Source organism: Xiphophorus maculatus, chromosome 21 (assembly GCF_002775205.1).
Source record: "Xiphophorus maculatus strain JP 163 A chromosome 21, X_maculatus-5.0-male, whole genome shotgun sequence".
Lineage (NCBI taxonomy): Eukaryota > Metazoa > Chordata > Actinopteri > Cyprinodontiformes > Poeciliidae > Xiphophorus > Xiphophorus maculatus.
In genome coordinates, this window is record NC_036463.1 from 16,213,183 (window position 1) to 16,229,524 (window position 16,342).

The window sequence follows — 16,342 nt, forward strand, 5'->3', positions numbered from 1 at the left end:
AGAATGAGTGGACAAAAATTCAGCTGTAAACAGAGATGCTAAATGGTGGTCCTAGTCTGAAAACTATGCATTATTTTCTTTCCTTTTCATAAAGCACTAGTAAGTATATGGTTGTAACATAACTAAGTCTGAGAACATTTGCAAGTGATTGTACAGAGGTGTACAACGGCTTACAAGGCCATTGAAGAAGATATGATAAACATTGTAGAAAAAAGCCCAAACTTTTTCCACATTCCAAAAGTCAAGATTTTTTTTGACTTTTGGAAGTTTTCTGAGCTTAAAAAGGTAAGGTCTTTCCAGCAAATGTTCTAACTCTGAAATTTCCTCTCTCTCGTTTTTTTTTTTTTTTTTTTTTTAGAATTTCTGAGTTTCTTTGGCGGGAATTTACTTTTTTGTTTCTCATTTACAAGGGCAATAACACAACAATGTCTTTTTGCCCTAGGGGAGAACAAATTGAAGCCTGTGGAGATGACCATGACGTTAGGCCTGGAAAACCGTCAGCCTGGGAATACCGAGGCTCAGGATCAACAAGACATCTGATGCGTGACAGGATAACAAAAACACAAAACAAAGAAGAAAAAAACAAACAAACATGAATCAACAAGGAGTAGATTTATTGACAAAATCAGAGTTGACATGTTGGAAAATTTAGTTTTTTTGTGGCGTTTTTTCAAATGCATTTTCAATTTTAAACATCAAGTAACTACAACGTTAACCAGATATGAAAGTTGCAATACAGTAGCTTTTGTGCAATTTTTTTATTTTTGTTTTATACTTTCTGCAACACGTGTGATCATAAGATGGGAGATGTGCAGCATATACTGACAGGAAAACTTACTGAGCAATAATAACCGTTTAAATCAGAAAAAAGTAAGTTTTTTGAGTGAATTCTAGTTTGTGAGGTGGTATTAGACCACTAATGGTGTAAAACTACAAAGAGATCTCTGTATGAGGCAGTGGAAATTGACTTCATAGGTTAAACAGTCTCTACTTTGCATAAGATTATGGGGAAAAAAAATAGGCACTTAAATGAGTTCAGAACGAAAACTGGTGAACTTATCAGGAAATTAATCAGTAATCTAAACTCCTTACCTTATACCACTTGGGGGAAACTGTAAACTTTGTCGCTGTTTGAGTGAAAATTATAATTTTACAAGATCAACAAAAACCAGAACTCAAAGAGAATGTTAAACAGAACTTCTAAATACCGAATGAACTTGGAAACGTTTAACACAAGAGACTGGGATGCAAATAAATTAGACAAAGAACTTATGAATGCAGTAAAACCAGTAGAGTGGCTGAAGTGCTATATTTATGTCAAACAGACAAACGTCCCCCTTCCCCTCCTACAGTGCAACATTCGTTGTCCTGTCAGACTGTTTTACTGTTTGAAGGGAAGACGAGGAACGTGTTGGGGCTACGAGGAGGTGACGGCAGCGCCGAGTTTGGCTTGCTGCTCTGCGGGGAGGGAGGCCGCCGCTGCTTGGAACTCTGCACCATGCTTGTGGGCCAATTCTTTCATCAGCGAAACCACGGTGCTCTGGGTTTCTGGGAGAGAAGATGAGAGACAAACTAAGACTCGGTGTGGACAGCTAATCATTGAAGACAGATTAGTGCAGCTGAACTGAATACTGAAGAGCTCTGCACAGACGGCAGCTCTGAATCCCAACTGCAGCACCCCACATTTTCAAACGGTCATCGACGGCTGAGATCACAGATGAATGAGGTTCACCTTTATCAACATCCTTGTGGCCAACGACGTGACTGGAAGCAGCAACTATGGGCTTGATTAACTTCACCACCTAAACAAGAGAAGAAGAGCAACAGAGCTTTCTGAGCCTTTGGACTCTAAACACAAACTTTGTCTTATGCTGCATTTATTAGGTTTTTACATGAAATATAATATTTAAGAAATATAATAAAAGATGAAACGGATACAAAGGTTGTCGAGTGTCTGCTTCAGGGCTATAAAATACACTGAAAGGTATGTTTGGTCTAGTTTCTAGTGTGAATATCTTAGTACTCTTGAAATAAGACAAAACAAACGGGTAACCTTTCAGCGAGATAGATGAGCTTGTTTTAAATAAATAATTCCTTCATATTGATGAAAAAGTACTTTCACTTCTAACAAGACATTTTGCCCATGAAATTATTACTAGTACCATTTCATTACCATAACTTAAGTTACTTGTCAATTAGTTTTGTTTTAATTCAAAAATATTTGCACTAGAAATTAGACCAAAACAACTTGGAAAGGTTTGTTTATTGCAGTGCAGAATGTAAACGTTAGAAGAGATGACTTCAGGTCATTACTGCTGAAAACTTCTAAACTAGAGCTTTCCTTCTGTACTGTTTCATTATGTTTACATGGTTTTAGATTGTTTTTAGAGGTCTTAAAATAAAAAGAGGGATTTTTACAGTGACTGTATGCCCTGCTTTGACAAAAACATAAGCAGGTGTGAACTATGTTCCAGTCTGGAGCAGGAGTGTTGAACAGAAAGAGGGTTTCTACCGTACCAGGACAGGATTGTGTTTGTAGAGCATCGTCAGGCAGTTAAACACCGTCTGGTTCTCCTCCTGATCTTCTTTAAGTGGAAGATGTGTCGCCAGAGCAGTTACCACCTGTAATTAAAAATACTCATGTTGTAGACAGTTTTTTTTTATTTGGCTAATTTTCCGCACGAATGTGAAGCAAGGCTCGTTAAAGTGGAACCAACCTGCTCCAGAGGGACGGCGTCCACGTTGCTCATGATCATCCTGCAGAGGGCAGCACACAGGTTGTCGATCACTCGGAGGTCGGACTCCTTGCCCAGCATGTTTGAAAACACAGACAGCATCATGGGATAGTCTCTGCGTGGCGTTCCGATAAGGATCGACTCAAAGCGTTACGGAGAGCAGAACCCACGAGTCACGGGAAACACGGACAGATTAAAAGGATACGACACGACGAGCGGTCCGGCGGCTTGAGCCAGGCACCCCAGCCCGAACACGCTGTTGTTGCGGACCTCGGCGTCGCTGTCCTTCACTCCGGCGACCAGAACGGGAAGCAGGCGATTGGACAGTCGGCCCGCCACCCCCCGGCCTCCTGACACGTTCACCAGAGCGTGGAGGATTTCTCCAATCGTCCCCAAGGAAAAGGAGCGATCGGCCACCGTGCAGGACGATTTCTTTTAAGAAAATTAAAAAAGGAAATAAATAAAAAACATTTTTAAAAAGCATCCACATATGAAGAAACGCATATATATATTTCACAAAGCAACAGTAACGGTTTGGAATTGAACAGGGTTTGTGCACTTTTTCCACAACAAAATTCAAGCACTTATCAATAGTATTCAAGGTTAGTTTTTGAACTTTTCCATCATCATAAGAAAAGGAAAAACTACAGAACTAAAAACGACCTTTTCAATTCACTATTATATGATATATGTGACCTGATTTAACTTCAGAAAGTAAAAGAATAAATGTGTCCTTGTTTTTTCATTAGGTGTAAGAAAATATCTGGTTTCAACTGTAAATAATGCACTCAAAATTTAGGCTTTTAATCAAATGTTAGAATGCACTTTTCTATAAAACAGCAGTTTGAATTTTAAGCACTTTAAACAGAACTAAAACACTTTCTAAATCTTGAGAACACTTAATTGAAATGCAAGCATTTTCAAGGATTTCAAGCACTTCTGTGATCCCTGATTTAAGTATTTTTTTCGAGATCTGGAAAAGTATAAAAAAATAGAAAGCATTAAAATATTTATATTGCATTTCCATATTTTTATCCTTTACTGTATTCCGTAAATGCTGATTAATCTATTTGCCTCTCCATTGATGGATTTATCCATCCATCAAGTAATTCATGAAGGACTTCTTTTATTATAAGGTGTCAATAATAATAAAACCACGTTTTGCCCATATTAAATCTTTGTCACCAGTAATTCCAAATTACTGGAATTACAACATGAAGTGTGACTTAGAAAAAGACAGATTTAAGTTCACATCGGCCTAACTAATAATCCACATCTGCGTCAGTTTTCTTAGACTTACAGCTTTGCTCATGATGAGAGGCATTAGATCATTAAGGTAAGGAGCAAACTTTTCTGCGGGAACGCTGGCGGTCACCAGGGGAATCCCTTCTCCTGCAAACTCCTGCAGCATAGCATCAAACTCTGCCTGAAACAAAAACGCAATAAAGAGTGCAATAAATACCACCTCCCTTGGTGGACAAACATTTGCACTTTATGTGAAATAAATTATATACAAAAACTGAGGTATTATTCAACTATTTAAATCTAAACAGAGTGGAACATTGATAGTTGAAGTACCTGTTGTTCTTCATCATCAACTTCGTCGGTGCTACTGTCTTGGCAAGCAGTCTAACGAAGAGAGAAAACACTTACTCTTGTCATTCTTTAATATCAAAACTTACTCCAGCTTCCTGTTCCATCCCCCCCCCAACCTTTTTCTTCAGCACGTCTCGGATGACGTTGCTGATCTCCTTGAGGTGTGAAGGGTTTCTGAACACTTCCTCCTTGCAGGACTTGATCATGGCGTTCATGGCTTCCAGGACGCCCATGACGACGGGCCGCTCCCGGTCCATCCGCACCGTCTCCACAAAGCACGGGAGAACCACGTCCATCAACTTCATCAGGGCTGATGAGCCCGAGAGTCGGGAGGGAAAGAAGAAGAGAATGTTTTTAACGTCGCTGGCTATTAATTATGAAATATTCATTTAATAATATCCTGCTTTACCCTGGTGGTTGGTCTCAGTGCGATTCTCAGTCCAGACTTTGTGCTGAGCCTGACAGAACTGACCCAGAGCGCCCAGTGCTGCCCGGCGGACGTCCTCGTGGGGAAACTGTGGAGAGAACACATTATTAGTGCTGCTCCGAGCAAATCCCCACGATGGAAACACAAAGCACACATTAGAAAAAGTACTGCTGGAGTTTCCTGCGGCAGCAAATATTGGGCTGTTCGTTTTCTGCCGCTGTAACTGTAGAATCAATAACGGTGAGCGGGCGGTCAATAACACACTCATTATATATTATCTTTCTGCCACTAAGGTTTTGCAGTTATGCACAAAGCTAAACAATAGGCAGCAGACAAAGGAAGGGGACAGCTGTAATACAACGCTGTCCACGTTTGCAGCTAGCGAGACAACCTAAAACCCATTTTTAGATTGTTCTTAGCTAAATCACAACTGTATCCCAAACTACTGCTTTAATTTTACTGAAAAAGGAACATCGTTTATGAACATTTATAAACATCAAATTAGTAAATGATGACTTAAACTGAGTCATTAGTGGGTCTTCTAACCGAATAATGAACCAAAGCATACAACCAAAAAAAGGCTATTACCTAAAGAGCAACACAAAAATTATTGCAGATAGTCTATTAAGGAAAACATTTCGTCATGTTGAATTTTTTTTTTCAGTATAAGAATGAACTTAATTTAAAAAATGATTTTTTTGTCATTTCTTTTAAGCATGTGGTAATACTGTTCGAGTAATTATGAATAAAATAACCTGAATTGACCTTCAGGACTTCCGCAGGCTTCACCAAGTAACATTTAAGACTTTTAAAGACCATAATCAATGGGATTCAAGACCTGTATATCCACAGAAATGAGCAATCTATGTCCAGCCAGCTGGCAATAAATTTGCACTTACCCATGACGGACACACGGGTAAGCTAGCTAGCAACGGTATATTAGCAGCTGGTCAGTGGTAGCCTCAACGATATCGAGTCACAGAACCCAATAAAGATGCTTGAGGGCGACTCAAACTTTGAGTTCCTCGAGAGAAAAAAACACCCACTTGGAACATACAAGATTAAATAACATATTAAACGCCAACCTACTTTTGACTTAAATTTAAGACATTTTAAGGACGTAATGACACCCTGTAAATAAATTGCATAATACAGAAAACTAGTGTTCGGATTACAGATATCAACACAACTTTAAAGAATAGAATAGTTAGAGACATTTTTTCTTCTGACCATGAATTAAAGTTTAAAAAGGTTATAAGCTGTACTGGAACCATAAATTAGTGAACTGAATGGAACCAGTCAAAGACATTGTGACCAGGCTGAGCGAACATCCAGAGTGACTTACATCTCTCATCTCAAACACCTGCTGGAAGCTGGACTCCAGGAAAGGCTGGAAGGCGACCCTGCGGTGACAGCCCAGAGCAACAACAGGTGAATATTCCACAAGCAAGTTCTGGGAAAAAAATAAAATCCAATATTCAAAGCAGCAGAACGTGAACATGTGTTACCCTGTGCTTAAGGCGATCTCTCCCAGGGCTTCACAGGCATCCTCCTTCTCATCAATGTAGGCGTTTTCCACGCTGAACCTGCAACACGTGAGACAAAGCAGAATGACAACGATCCGTTTCTGACCAGCAGATGTGGCGGTGATTATGTGGCAGGACCCACCCTGCGACGTCGTGGATGTCTGCCTCCGAGTCGTCTTCCAAAAAGTCCTCGTCGGTTTTTCCTCCTGCGTTGTTGCCGTTATCGTCGTCGTCGTCGTCGAGCAGGACGAAGGTCTTGTCTTCGTCAAGGTGGGCCTAGAAATCAGTTTTCATTGTGGACTTCAGTTCAGAGAATACCCGCAGAGGGATGTGTGTGTACATGTGTGTGTGTGAACACTTTGTACCGTGATGCCTTCATTAGACTTCAGAGCGAGCTGCATCACAGTTGTTATGGCAGTGAGGTGGGGGATCAGGCTTTCGGGCGAGACGGTGGAGACAGCTGAATACAGACCATACCTGATTGTAAAGAAGGAGAAAACTCTTAGAAAAACACTTTCAGCACGAAAACTGTTCCCTCGGACTTTAGGTTTTTGGAGTTCAAGCAAAACCAAAGAGTGAATTTGGTTTATTTTATGCATGTGGCGTTTGGTGTGGCTTAATAGCAGGGGCAAAACAAAAAACAAAACAAAACAAAAAAGAAAATGACATACGTGCATCGTCGCAAGTCGGGATCGTCGATGGTGTCGGTGAGGTTGAGTCCGAGCTGAATACATTCTGCAGCGAGAGGACTGAAGACTTCCTTGCCGATCATGCGGGCCAGTACAGATAGAGTGTCTGAAAACAGGAACAAGTCGAGACTGTCATCGATACAACCTGGACAACAAGTTTGTCGTCGTCAGTTTTGGATTGAGAACTGAATTAAAGAAACTGTGGCTGATTTACCGAGGGACTGATTTTGCAGAGGCCTCATCTCCTCTGTGGTGGCGATGAGAAAACCTTTCAGGCTTTCGATCACTGGAGGGAAATAGGGAACCAGCAACTCCTTGGCTGCATTAGCTGAGAACATAAAAGACGATAATGAAGAAGAAGACATGGACCTGTTTTTTTGTAAGAGCCTTCTGGTTGCTTTCAGAAAGTTTGACTCTGAATAAATCCTCACCTATAGCACCTATAGCCGACACGGCCAGCTCTTTGATTTTCAGGTCTTCTGCATTCCTGAGGGCAGACAACATGGTCTCCATCAGGGTGGGGAGGTAGGGCTCAATATCAGATCCTGTTTAAAGAAAAAAAAAAAAAAGTACATAAAGATTCAAGTTAATAAATTATTCCGTCAGGAAACTTTAAAAAGGAAAATTTCAAAATCAAATTTGAGTTCTGTCAAAAGTGCTGACTATTTAAGGCCTGGATTAGAGATCAGCTTTATAGTTTGTGAATTAACCTTTAACCTTTCTTACCCAGGTTCTCCATGAAGTTTTCCAGAGCATAAAACGCCTTTGTGACGTGGCCGATCTTGGCTTCGTTCAGGGACGTGAGGTATCCCAGCAGCAAAGGCATCAACTCTGCACAGTACTTACTCACTTCAGGCTGAAAGGTGCAGAATGAAATACAAAGACAGTCAGTTATATTCACATGAGGTGTGTTAGCATATTAGCATGCAATTTGGTTCAGAAACAATCAAACATGCCAATAATAGCGGAGCTTCTTCTGGAGGTATGTTTCTTTGTTTTTAACCTCTGCAAAAGTATATTTTACATGTATTTGTGATTAAAACCACCCACCTGTAAATATTCAGAAAACTGTCCGAGAGCAAAAAGGGCGGCGCTGCGCACCACCCTATTGCTGTCTGACAGACTCTGGCAGACAGTCTGCAGCACCGATGACAGCATCCTGCCAAGCACACACAGACTTCATCAGACTCACATCTACATCAGTTGGGCATTTTGACCATTTATCCTTTTCTAACATACTTGGAGCGTATGTAGTCTGCACACCCCTCAGCCAGCACAGCGAGACACATGAGACCGCCCTTCTTTTGATAAGGGTTCTCACTGCTAAGGCAGGCCTGAGTTAGGGGCACCTAACAGGACAGGATGCAGTTAACACATTAGACAGCTCATACAGCGCGGATAAACTGATGATAATTAACATCTGAATGACGTACAAGTTGATGAAACAGTTTGTCTGGAGGCATATGGAGCGCCATAGTGTCAATCATCTAAAAAAAAAAAGTTAAAAAAAGTATGAAGTCAAAGCTTTTTCTGACGCGCTAAGTGATGTTGACATCCCTTATCTCAACCTGAGCCGCGCCGTGTTTGGGGTTATCGCTGTCGTTGGGGTCGCCACCATCGTCCTCTTCATCCTCTGGGTCTTGCTCGCCAGGCGGGGGCGCTGCAGTCAGAATGGGGAAAATGCTCTGCAGGATGGGATTTAGTAGCTTCAGCTTCAACACCGACTGCAAGAACCAAAGAATTTATGGAGATTTTTGTTTTGTGTTATTACTTAGTCAAAGAGAGGACAAACTGCAAGCTATCGGTGGGGGGGGAAGCGTTTCTACCTACATTACTTTTCAGCTTGATGAGGAAGGTGATGCAGGAGAGCGCTTTCACTCGCAAAGAGTCACTCAGCGTGGTGTCACTGCCCACCTAAAACACAAACTCGCATTGAGACACAGACTCATTTAAAACTACAGTACTTCTGGAGATAATACGGGAGTTAAAAAATGATCAAATTTACATCTCACCTCCAGGCAGAAGCGGACAATGTCTGCGATGTGGGGGACAATGATGGACACTTCAATTTCCATGAGCTCAATTAACACCTCCATGGCTTCAATGGCTTGGGTCTGAGCAGACAAGCATCACAAAACCTACAAGTTAAAACACTGCATGTCTCCTCAGGCAAACCTGACTCAGCAACATCTGAATAAAACAGGAAATGCTTTGAAAAGAAGTTACCTCGTCTGCCTTGATGAGGTGTTTCAGAGCAAGAATCAGACTCGGAATGATGGCACGCATTTCCTTCTGCAGAACAATAAAGTAAATTGTCAAATAAGTCAGTAAAAAAAACCCTCTGAAGAACATAAAAAATAATAATAATTGAAACTAGGTATGGGCATTCATCATATCATTCATCATGAAAATCTTGACATGACAAGAATTTTTAACTACTGTCGTCTCAAAAAAATTCAGTTGATGTTTTAAAAAATTGGCCAAAGGTTAATTTTAATATTTTCTCTCATGCAGTTGCCTAAAAATGAAGTACTTTAGAACATAGTTTATCTTAATTTTAAAAATATTGTGATAATATTCTAAGTCCATATTGCCCACCTCTAATTGAAGCACAAAATGTTTTAACTCTTATGTTTGGCACCTCCCACTTCCGTTTAGCCAGGAGAGGCCAAACGGTGAGCTAAACTTGCTCACCATCTCTTCGGTGCCGGTGTACGCAGTAATGGCGGTGAGGGTGAGGATGCAGTAGTAGAGTGCTGCGGGGTTGCTGTAGTCCTGCAGCACGGTGCTGAACAGGTGCAGCAGCTGGCAGTAGTGAGGTTTGAAAGGTTCAGGATTGGATTCTATAACTTTATTCAGCAGCAGGAGGCCAACCTGTCGGGACAAGACAGCTGAAATGACCAACTAAAACCAAGAGCAACATGCAAGCAACATAGCATAAAAAACATTATGAATTGTAGCTGTTAAACGTTAGGTGTACCCGTCTGTCGTGAGGATTGGCGCTCTTGGTGGACTGGTTGAGGAGCTGCAGCAGAGCGGGCCAGCGGTCTGGGGTTTCATGTTTGACCATCATTGCACACAGCTGGGAGAGAGAGTGCTGCACCTTGTGTCTGCAACGCATCAATATGGAACATTACGCGGTGTTAATCTGCAGTACACATTAACGCGTTATTCCTGTGGATTTATCAAGCGCTTACTCTGCTTCCAGGGAGAAGGCTTGGAGCACCACCGCTTTTAGGCTTGAAGAAAAAGATAAACAGAGTCACAACAAGGGCTGGGTGACGTTGATTTAAGTAGGACAATTCTAATATTTCATTAAAGAGAAGAAGCAGACCTCTCTCTGTCATTAGGGCTGATCTTATTCCAATGTTTCTTCACTCTTAACCTCAGCATCACCGCGGCTGACTGGCGAATCTGCATGCAAGCAGTAAATCAGAGAACACATAGATGTTGCTGAATTTACAATGACAATAGTAATAATCGCTGCAAGCCATAATCATCTAAATTATGAATAATATGCTTAAAAAACTCCTTGTTTATGTATATGTCCAACCCCCATGCAGACATGTAGAAATGTTTTGACTTTTTTGCCATATGTGCAAACACTGTTGTCTTGGTCTTGAATTGTGTGGTAATAAATAAATAAAACATCAAGCTTATGATTTAACCTGCCAAATATCATAGGACACAGGAGGAGTTTCATCAAGTGAACACATGCTTCTTTTTTTTTTTCAAACACCTACTCAACAATGGTGTTTCTATAGCAACACATGCTATAACTGCTTCAACATACCTCAGGGTTTTGGGAGCCACTCATGACAGCACAAAGTGCTGGTATTACAGCTGGGTCTTTGAAAGCCTGCTTCAGCTGGACTGTGGCCTAAAAAAGGGAGGGGAATTGGGGGTGTCGTCAAAAAACTGCTTAGGTTGACAGAACAACAGCATATGTTCATTACTCCAACTTTACAGACGGTAGACATAAATACGCGGTCGCTCAGGAGATCTTGAGCGTATCTAAGCAAACCGCTTGACCGTTAAACTGTCATTTGGTTTCAACCGTTAAGTTAGCTAACCTAACTAACCCCCGAGCTGTTATTTCTAACCGCTGCTAGCAGTTATCTGGCTTTCCCTCGACACGAGCTAAAAAAAAAAAAAAAAAAAAAAAACCTAGCTTCAGTTATTACCTGCTGTATAATGGCATTGTCGGGCTGTGTCAGCTGTAACAGGATTTGCTCGAGCTCTTCTATCATCTTGATAGTTTCGATGAAATCTCCGCCTGCTCTTTAGGCGACCGTTAACGTGTAAATATCGCTCAATAACACAGACTGAAGAGTAAGCGGTCCTTTCACGACGTGGCCCCAGTCATGTAAACAAAGTCTTGTGCTGTTGGTCGGAATGCTAACTCGAGAGTCTGTTAGAGAAAACCCCTTGAAAAAAAACCGTGTGTGTCTGACTGTGAGGAGTCACTGAGTAGCAATGACAGGTATCAGTCTCTGGCTCGGTCAGATCCGCTCTGGAACGTTTGGACAGCACGCGGGACAGAGCACCGGCGAGGAGTTCCATGTGAGCTGAATTAAAGGGACATGCACATTCTTAGGAATAATGAGTGGAAACAGCGCCAACAATTGGAAAGGAGGACAACTGCAACATACTGAAGACTAATATTAAAAATAATAATAAAAATAAAAAAATCATATATGTATATATAAAAATATAAATATAAATAAAAGAAAAGAAAGAGAGGTTGTGTTAACTGAATATTTTCCGTATTTGACCGGTTATTTTTTAATCAAGCTTCTAATGTGTGATTGTTAGAATATGTTCTCATCTTAACTTATCTTTGAGTTATTTTGTGTTATGTGTTCATGTTTTCTAATTTACTTTGAAAGGCACAGTGGCAAGTTCTGTATCCTGTCACTTTCTGTTTATGTAGCATGTTGTTACTGCTGTTGTCCACTGGGGGCAGTGAGAGCGAGTTCTTGTGTATAGGCAGCACTGTTCTAACCAATGGAAGTGAAGAAGTTTATAACCTGAACGTTAGCAATAAAGCGAACACAGCTATCTAACGAAAAGAAGTGTGTTTCATTGCAAATATGAGTACGGAACAAGAAAACACAACAGTGATCAAGTTGTGTTCATCTACTTATTGTAGTTTAAATAGAGGAGTAGCAGCTGACTGTTGAGGAAGGAAAGAAACAATGTCTGTTAGACAGAAACAAGCGCAGTGCGCTGCACAATGATTGCGCATTAAATGCTCCACCTTTAAGCGCTTTGAGTCAAAATGACTGGAAAAGCGCTATATAAGTTCAGTCCATTTACCATTTACGCTCCAATTGGTCACACATCAGATGACCAACGACAAATATACAATACAGTTGCTCTGCTTACGCTAATGGTGGTCTAAAAACGAAACCAGTAAAAACTTGACTTAAGTACTCTGTCGGATCTCCTCAAACTAGTCTTTTGAAGTACAGAGAGAGAGTATCTGCTGGTTTCGTATCTGTGATGACGCGCAGCTGACCACGTGATGCGCAGACGGTTTCAACTTTACGCACAGAGAACATCGCGGAGCTGTATCATTTTAAAAACAATATCTGTCAGAGTATCAGCTCTGATCTGGACGCTTTAATGGCCCGGAGACTTTGGAGCGTTTTGCCCTCTTCTAATCACTTCATTTGGTGAAATGTTACCCGATTTCAAAAACGTTCTCACTACAGAGAAAAAGCTAAATGTTCAGCTTGATGACTACAGAATGGAAATAAAATGATTTAATTGGCACTTGGAGGGGGGACAATTAGATTTCACCCCCCCGCACCCCCCCTGAAAAACAAAGTGAAACCCGTTTGTTTTTCAGGACGTCTTTGTCTGCAGTGTTACTGCAGGGATATACTTTAAAAAAAATACACTTACATTTTCGAAATAATGGTCAAAAGTCCCATAAACATGTTTCTAAATATCGTTCATAGTCTGAAGCAGAGGAGCAAATAGCTTTGGCAAAATAGGTGTGTTGTTTGCTTGTTTTGAAGTAATATTAGTTGAAAGTAATTTATAGGATATAAGGTTCCAGTCACACGTTAATAAACTTTCAACATCTAAATAAATTGACTCATGCTACAATGCTAAATATTGGAATTGCAGTTCAATTCATCCTAATGTTAAGGTCTTCAGAACTGCTTGGATGTGGCTTTTGGGCCGGTTTTATATTTCTACTGCATGGCATTCCATCATGAATAACAATAATATATTTGACTGGTTGGATGGAGTTTCACTCTCCTTTGAAGTCCATCCAATCAGAAAAAAAAAAAGAGGAACGTGGTTAAATCATAGGCGAATGGAAGTGCATGTACCATCATCCCAGTATTTCACAATTGCATTGTGCAGCTCTGGCTTTCTTTAATCCAAATGGGGTCAAAATTACAAATGCAGGCACAAACATATACATGAGTTAGGACTAAAATGTGGCTACATTTCTTTTAGTCATTGGAAGATAAATCACCTACTTTCTGTACAACATTAAACAGCTTGTGGTACAATTGTGGTTGGATGTATGACCCTGTTCTATTATAATAACTACAGCTTGTGCTTGGTTTCCTGGCACAGACTATGGCTGCTCGATATTAGGAAAACATGTGAGCATGTTGGTGAATGCTGCGGTTACTATATGACGTGCAATAAATACACAAATAAAAATGTCAAACTATTCTGCTTTGGGCTAATAGAAGGCGGCAGCTGGTAAAAGTGACTAGAAATTGTTCTCAAGTAATAATCACAGCAATCTTACCTAAAGTGAAAGTAAAAAGTACAGCGCACTAAAACAACTCCAAGAAGTACGCTTTTTTTTTTTAAGTGACTCAGGCAAATGTAAACAGTTACTATCCACCTCCGACAGCAAAAATAAATGTCAAATGGCATGATCAGTATGCATTGACGAGGGTTTCTGTTATATTATAAAATTTTTATTAGATTTTTATTTGCAAATTAATGTATTTCTGATACAACAATCATCTCACTCCAGATCATATCATTATTTCAAAGCCCAAAACTTAGCTTCTCTTTTCTTCTTGGGTTAAAAGGCATAAAATCCAATACTAAGTTAAACAATATGCAACAATTCAGACTTTTCTAGATGCTTAAACGACATAATCATTTTAAGAAGAGACAAAAAAATGTAGGCATGCTCTGTAGATAAAACTGCTGTAGGTTCTGTCTTTTCTCTCTTTTAGCCTCTTTTAACTGCTTTTTACTTCCACACGCTGCAGCTTAACCATGTTTATGTGTGTCTGAAAGGCAGTCATACATAAATAGACTGAAACTGATTAGATTATCCTTTAGGGAGGGTACAGATTGCAGAAAAGAATAAAGAGCTAAAGTCACGCTACAATCTTTGCCTCACTTGGTGTCACCCCTAAGGTTTGCTAACTGTGGCCCCAGCGCTGGACGGTGAATGTAACTCTGCATCTGTTCCATTTGTATGACATGTACGGCTTGTAACATTTGATCATTCTTCGGCATTAAATCTCATTATTTCTCAAGGTAATTTACACTTAGGGGTTCTGGTCGGGGCCCTGGTAACTGGTAATCGGACCTGGTGGAGCACAGAGACAAAATGAATGAACTCCCAACAAAACAATGCAATTGTGCATCTGTAAAAATCTACCAATTTCAGTGCAGCAATTCCTGGAACTCCTCCTCCACACCTCAAAACCTGTTTGTCCAGCCATCAGCAGCCAGGCTGTAATCCACTCATACATACCAATGATGTTGTTGCCCACACCTGTCCGCTCACCCCCTCCACCACTGTCAGCTGACCCTCCCGTGACCCTCACAATGATGTTGGCTCCTACAACATCAGAGGAACAAGGCCTACCCTGCCAGAGATCAGTTAGGAATGCTAATGTCCCCCATTAGGTTCACTCTTCTCACTCATTTCACCACTAACTGAATCATTACCATGTCAACTGACACTGAGGCAGACAGAAAAACAACCTTTAGAAGGCAATGTACAACCTAATCTGAATCATCTTTGTGAATAGGCTTGGAGACGAAGAGGTAGGAAGTAGCATAATCAAGTCCAGGACTGTAGCTCCAGTTTAGTGGCTGCCTCCCTTCATCCATCTTAGGCGTCCATCTCGGATTTATGCCTCAGGATAAAATCTGCAGGCAATTCGCTTGCCTTCCAAAAGTATTCACATCCTTTTTCACATTTTGTCACTTTCTAGCTAAGAGTAAATTTCATTGGGATTTAGGTGATAAACCAACACAAAGCAGCAATTTAAATGTATGTTTAGGGTCTATGTCTTGCTAAAAGGATGCGCCACGGCCCAGGTTTCAAGTCTTCTGCTGCCTCCAAAAGCGTTTCATGTGTTTAGCTCGTCGAATCAGAATCAGAGTTACTGGGCTGAATAAAAAGGCATAATATACCTTTCAGAATCTCATTGGTAAGAAATAATGAAACAAAAACACACTATTTTCTTCTGTGCGGGCCCATCATATAAAAAAGTTGACAAACCACATTAAAGTCTGTGCAAGAAAACGTGAAAAGGTAATGGGCTACGAACACCACAGGAAGGCATTGTGAATTTCAGTTTTCTCAGTCACAAAGAAAACGCTGACTCAAACAGCATCCACCGAGTCTGGGAATAATGGATTTAGTTTTCTCATTTGAGTCTAAAACTACTAAGAAAATAAAGAAGTATGGACCGAAGAAACTAAAAAGATTCACAAGTCAGTAATTTGTTTGTTTGTCTCTCATGTATCACTTGGTGCAAAAAAAAAAAAATGCTAAAACGTATGTAGTCCAAAGAGCAGCTATTTCACAACACTAACGTTTTAGCTAGTCAGTTTGGCAGACGGATTAATACCATTAATTTTAGAAATTTGTCCTGTGTTAACACAGAATCAGCTGCTCTGGACAAAAAGTATAAGGGCTCACACACAACATATAGCTTTGAAGACTGCAACTGTTGCAACTAAATGCCACACAGAACCGTGTTTGGCATTTGGCGTGGTATTTGCATCTCAAATAATATTTTCACACAAAAATAAGACTAAAATCAGTTAAAATACACAAATCGATATAATAAAAGTACATTTCTTTAGAATATTTGTGCTTAAAAAAGGCGAGGCTATTGGGAACATATTACTAATATTTTTAACTGTTTGGGCGTCCAAGGAGAAGATGCAGAGAGAATTTAAAAACAAATAAACTCAGTAACAAATAAAAACGCTAACCCTGCATGAGGCCGAGGGATAAACAAATGTGATTGGTTGAAAGAAGGGCACCCCGCCCACACCCGTGTCCACACCCACACACCTTATAAACAGACTGAACAGCTGCGCTGCCGTACGCACGACTCCTTTTGGCTCAGA

The 16,342-nt window shown here is 40.5% G+C and overlaps 1 protein-coding gene across 1 annotated transcript; it reads right to left on the reverse strand.

Moving 5' to 3' along the window:
- Nucleotides 1-595: 595 nt before the first annotated feature.
- Nucleotides 596-11,223, reverse strand: ipo4 (importin 4). The gene is made up of 30 exons (XM_005803645.3): nt 11,158-11,223; nt 10,767-10,853; nt 10,308-10,387; nt 10,171-10,212; nt 9,954-10,083; nt 9,668-9,847; nt 9,200-9,265; nt 8,986-9,087; nt 8,804-8,887; nt 8,542-8,697; nt 8,407-8,460; nt 8,213-8,322; nt 8,024-8,132; nt 7,700-7,829; nt 7,405-7,518; nt 7,188-7,301; nt 6,956-7,079; nt 6,650-6,761; nt 6,427-6,560; nt 6,267-6,344; nt 6,104-6,161; nt 4,741-4,846; nt 4,448-4,641; nt 4,314-4,364; nt 4,036-4,161; nt 2,941-3,167; nt 2,718-2,850; nt 2,518-2,622; nt 1,733-1,802; nt 596-1,548 (listed from the first exon to the last, which is right to left on the reverse strand). Exons 1-30 carry the CDS (start codon nt 11,221-11,223, stop codon nt 1,418-1,420), a joined length of 3,273 nt encoding a protein of 1,090 aa, XP_005803702.1. The 3' UTR covers nt 596-1,417.
- Nucleotides 11,224-16,342: the final 5,119 nt, after the last annotated feature.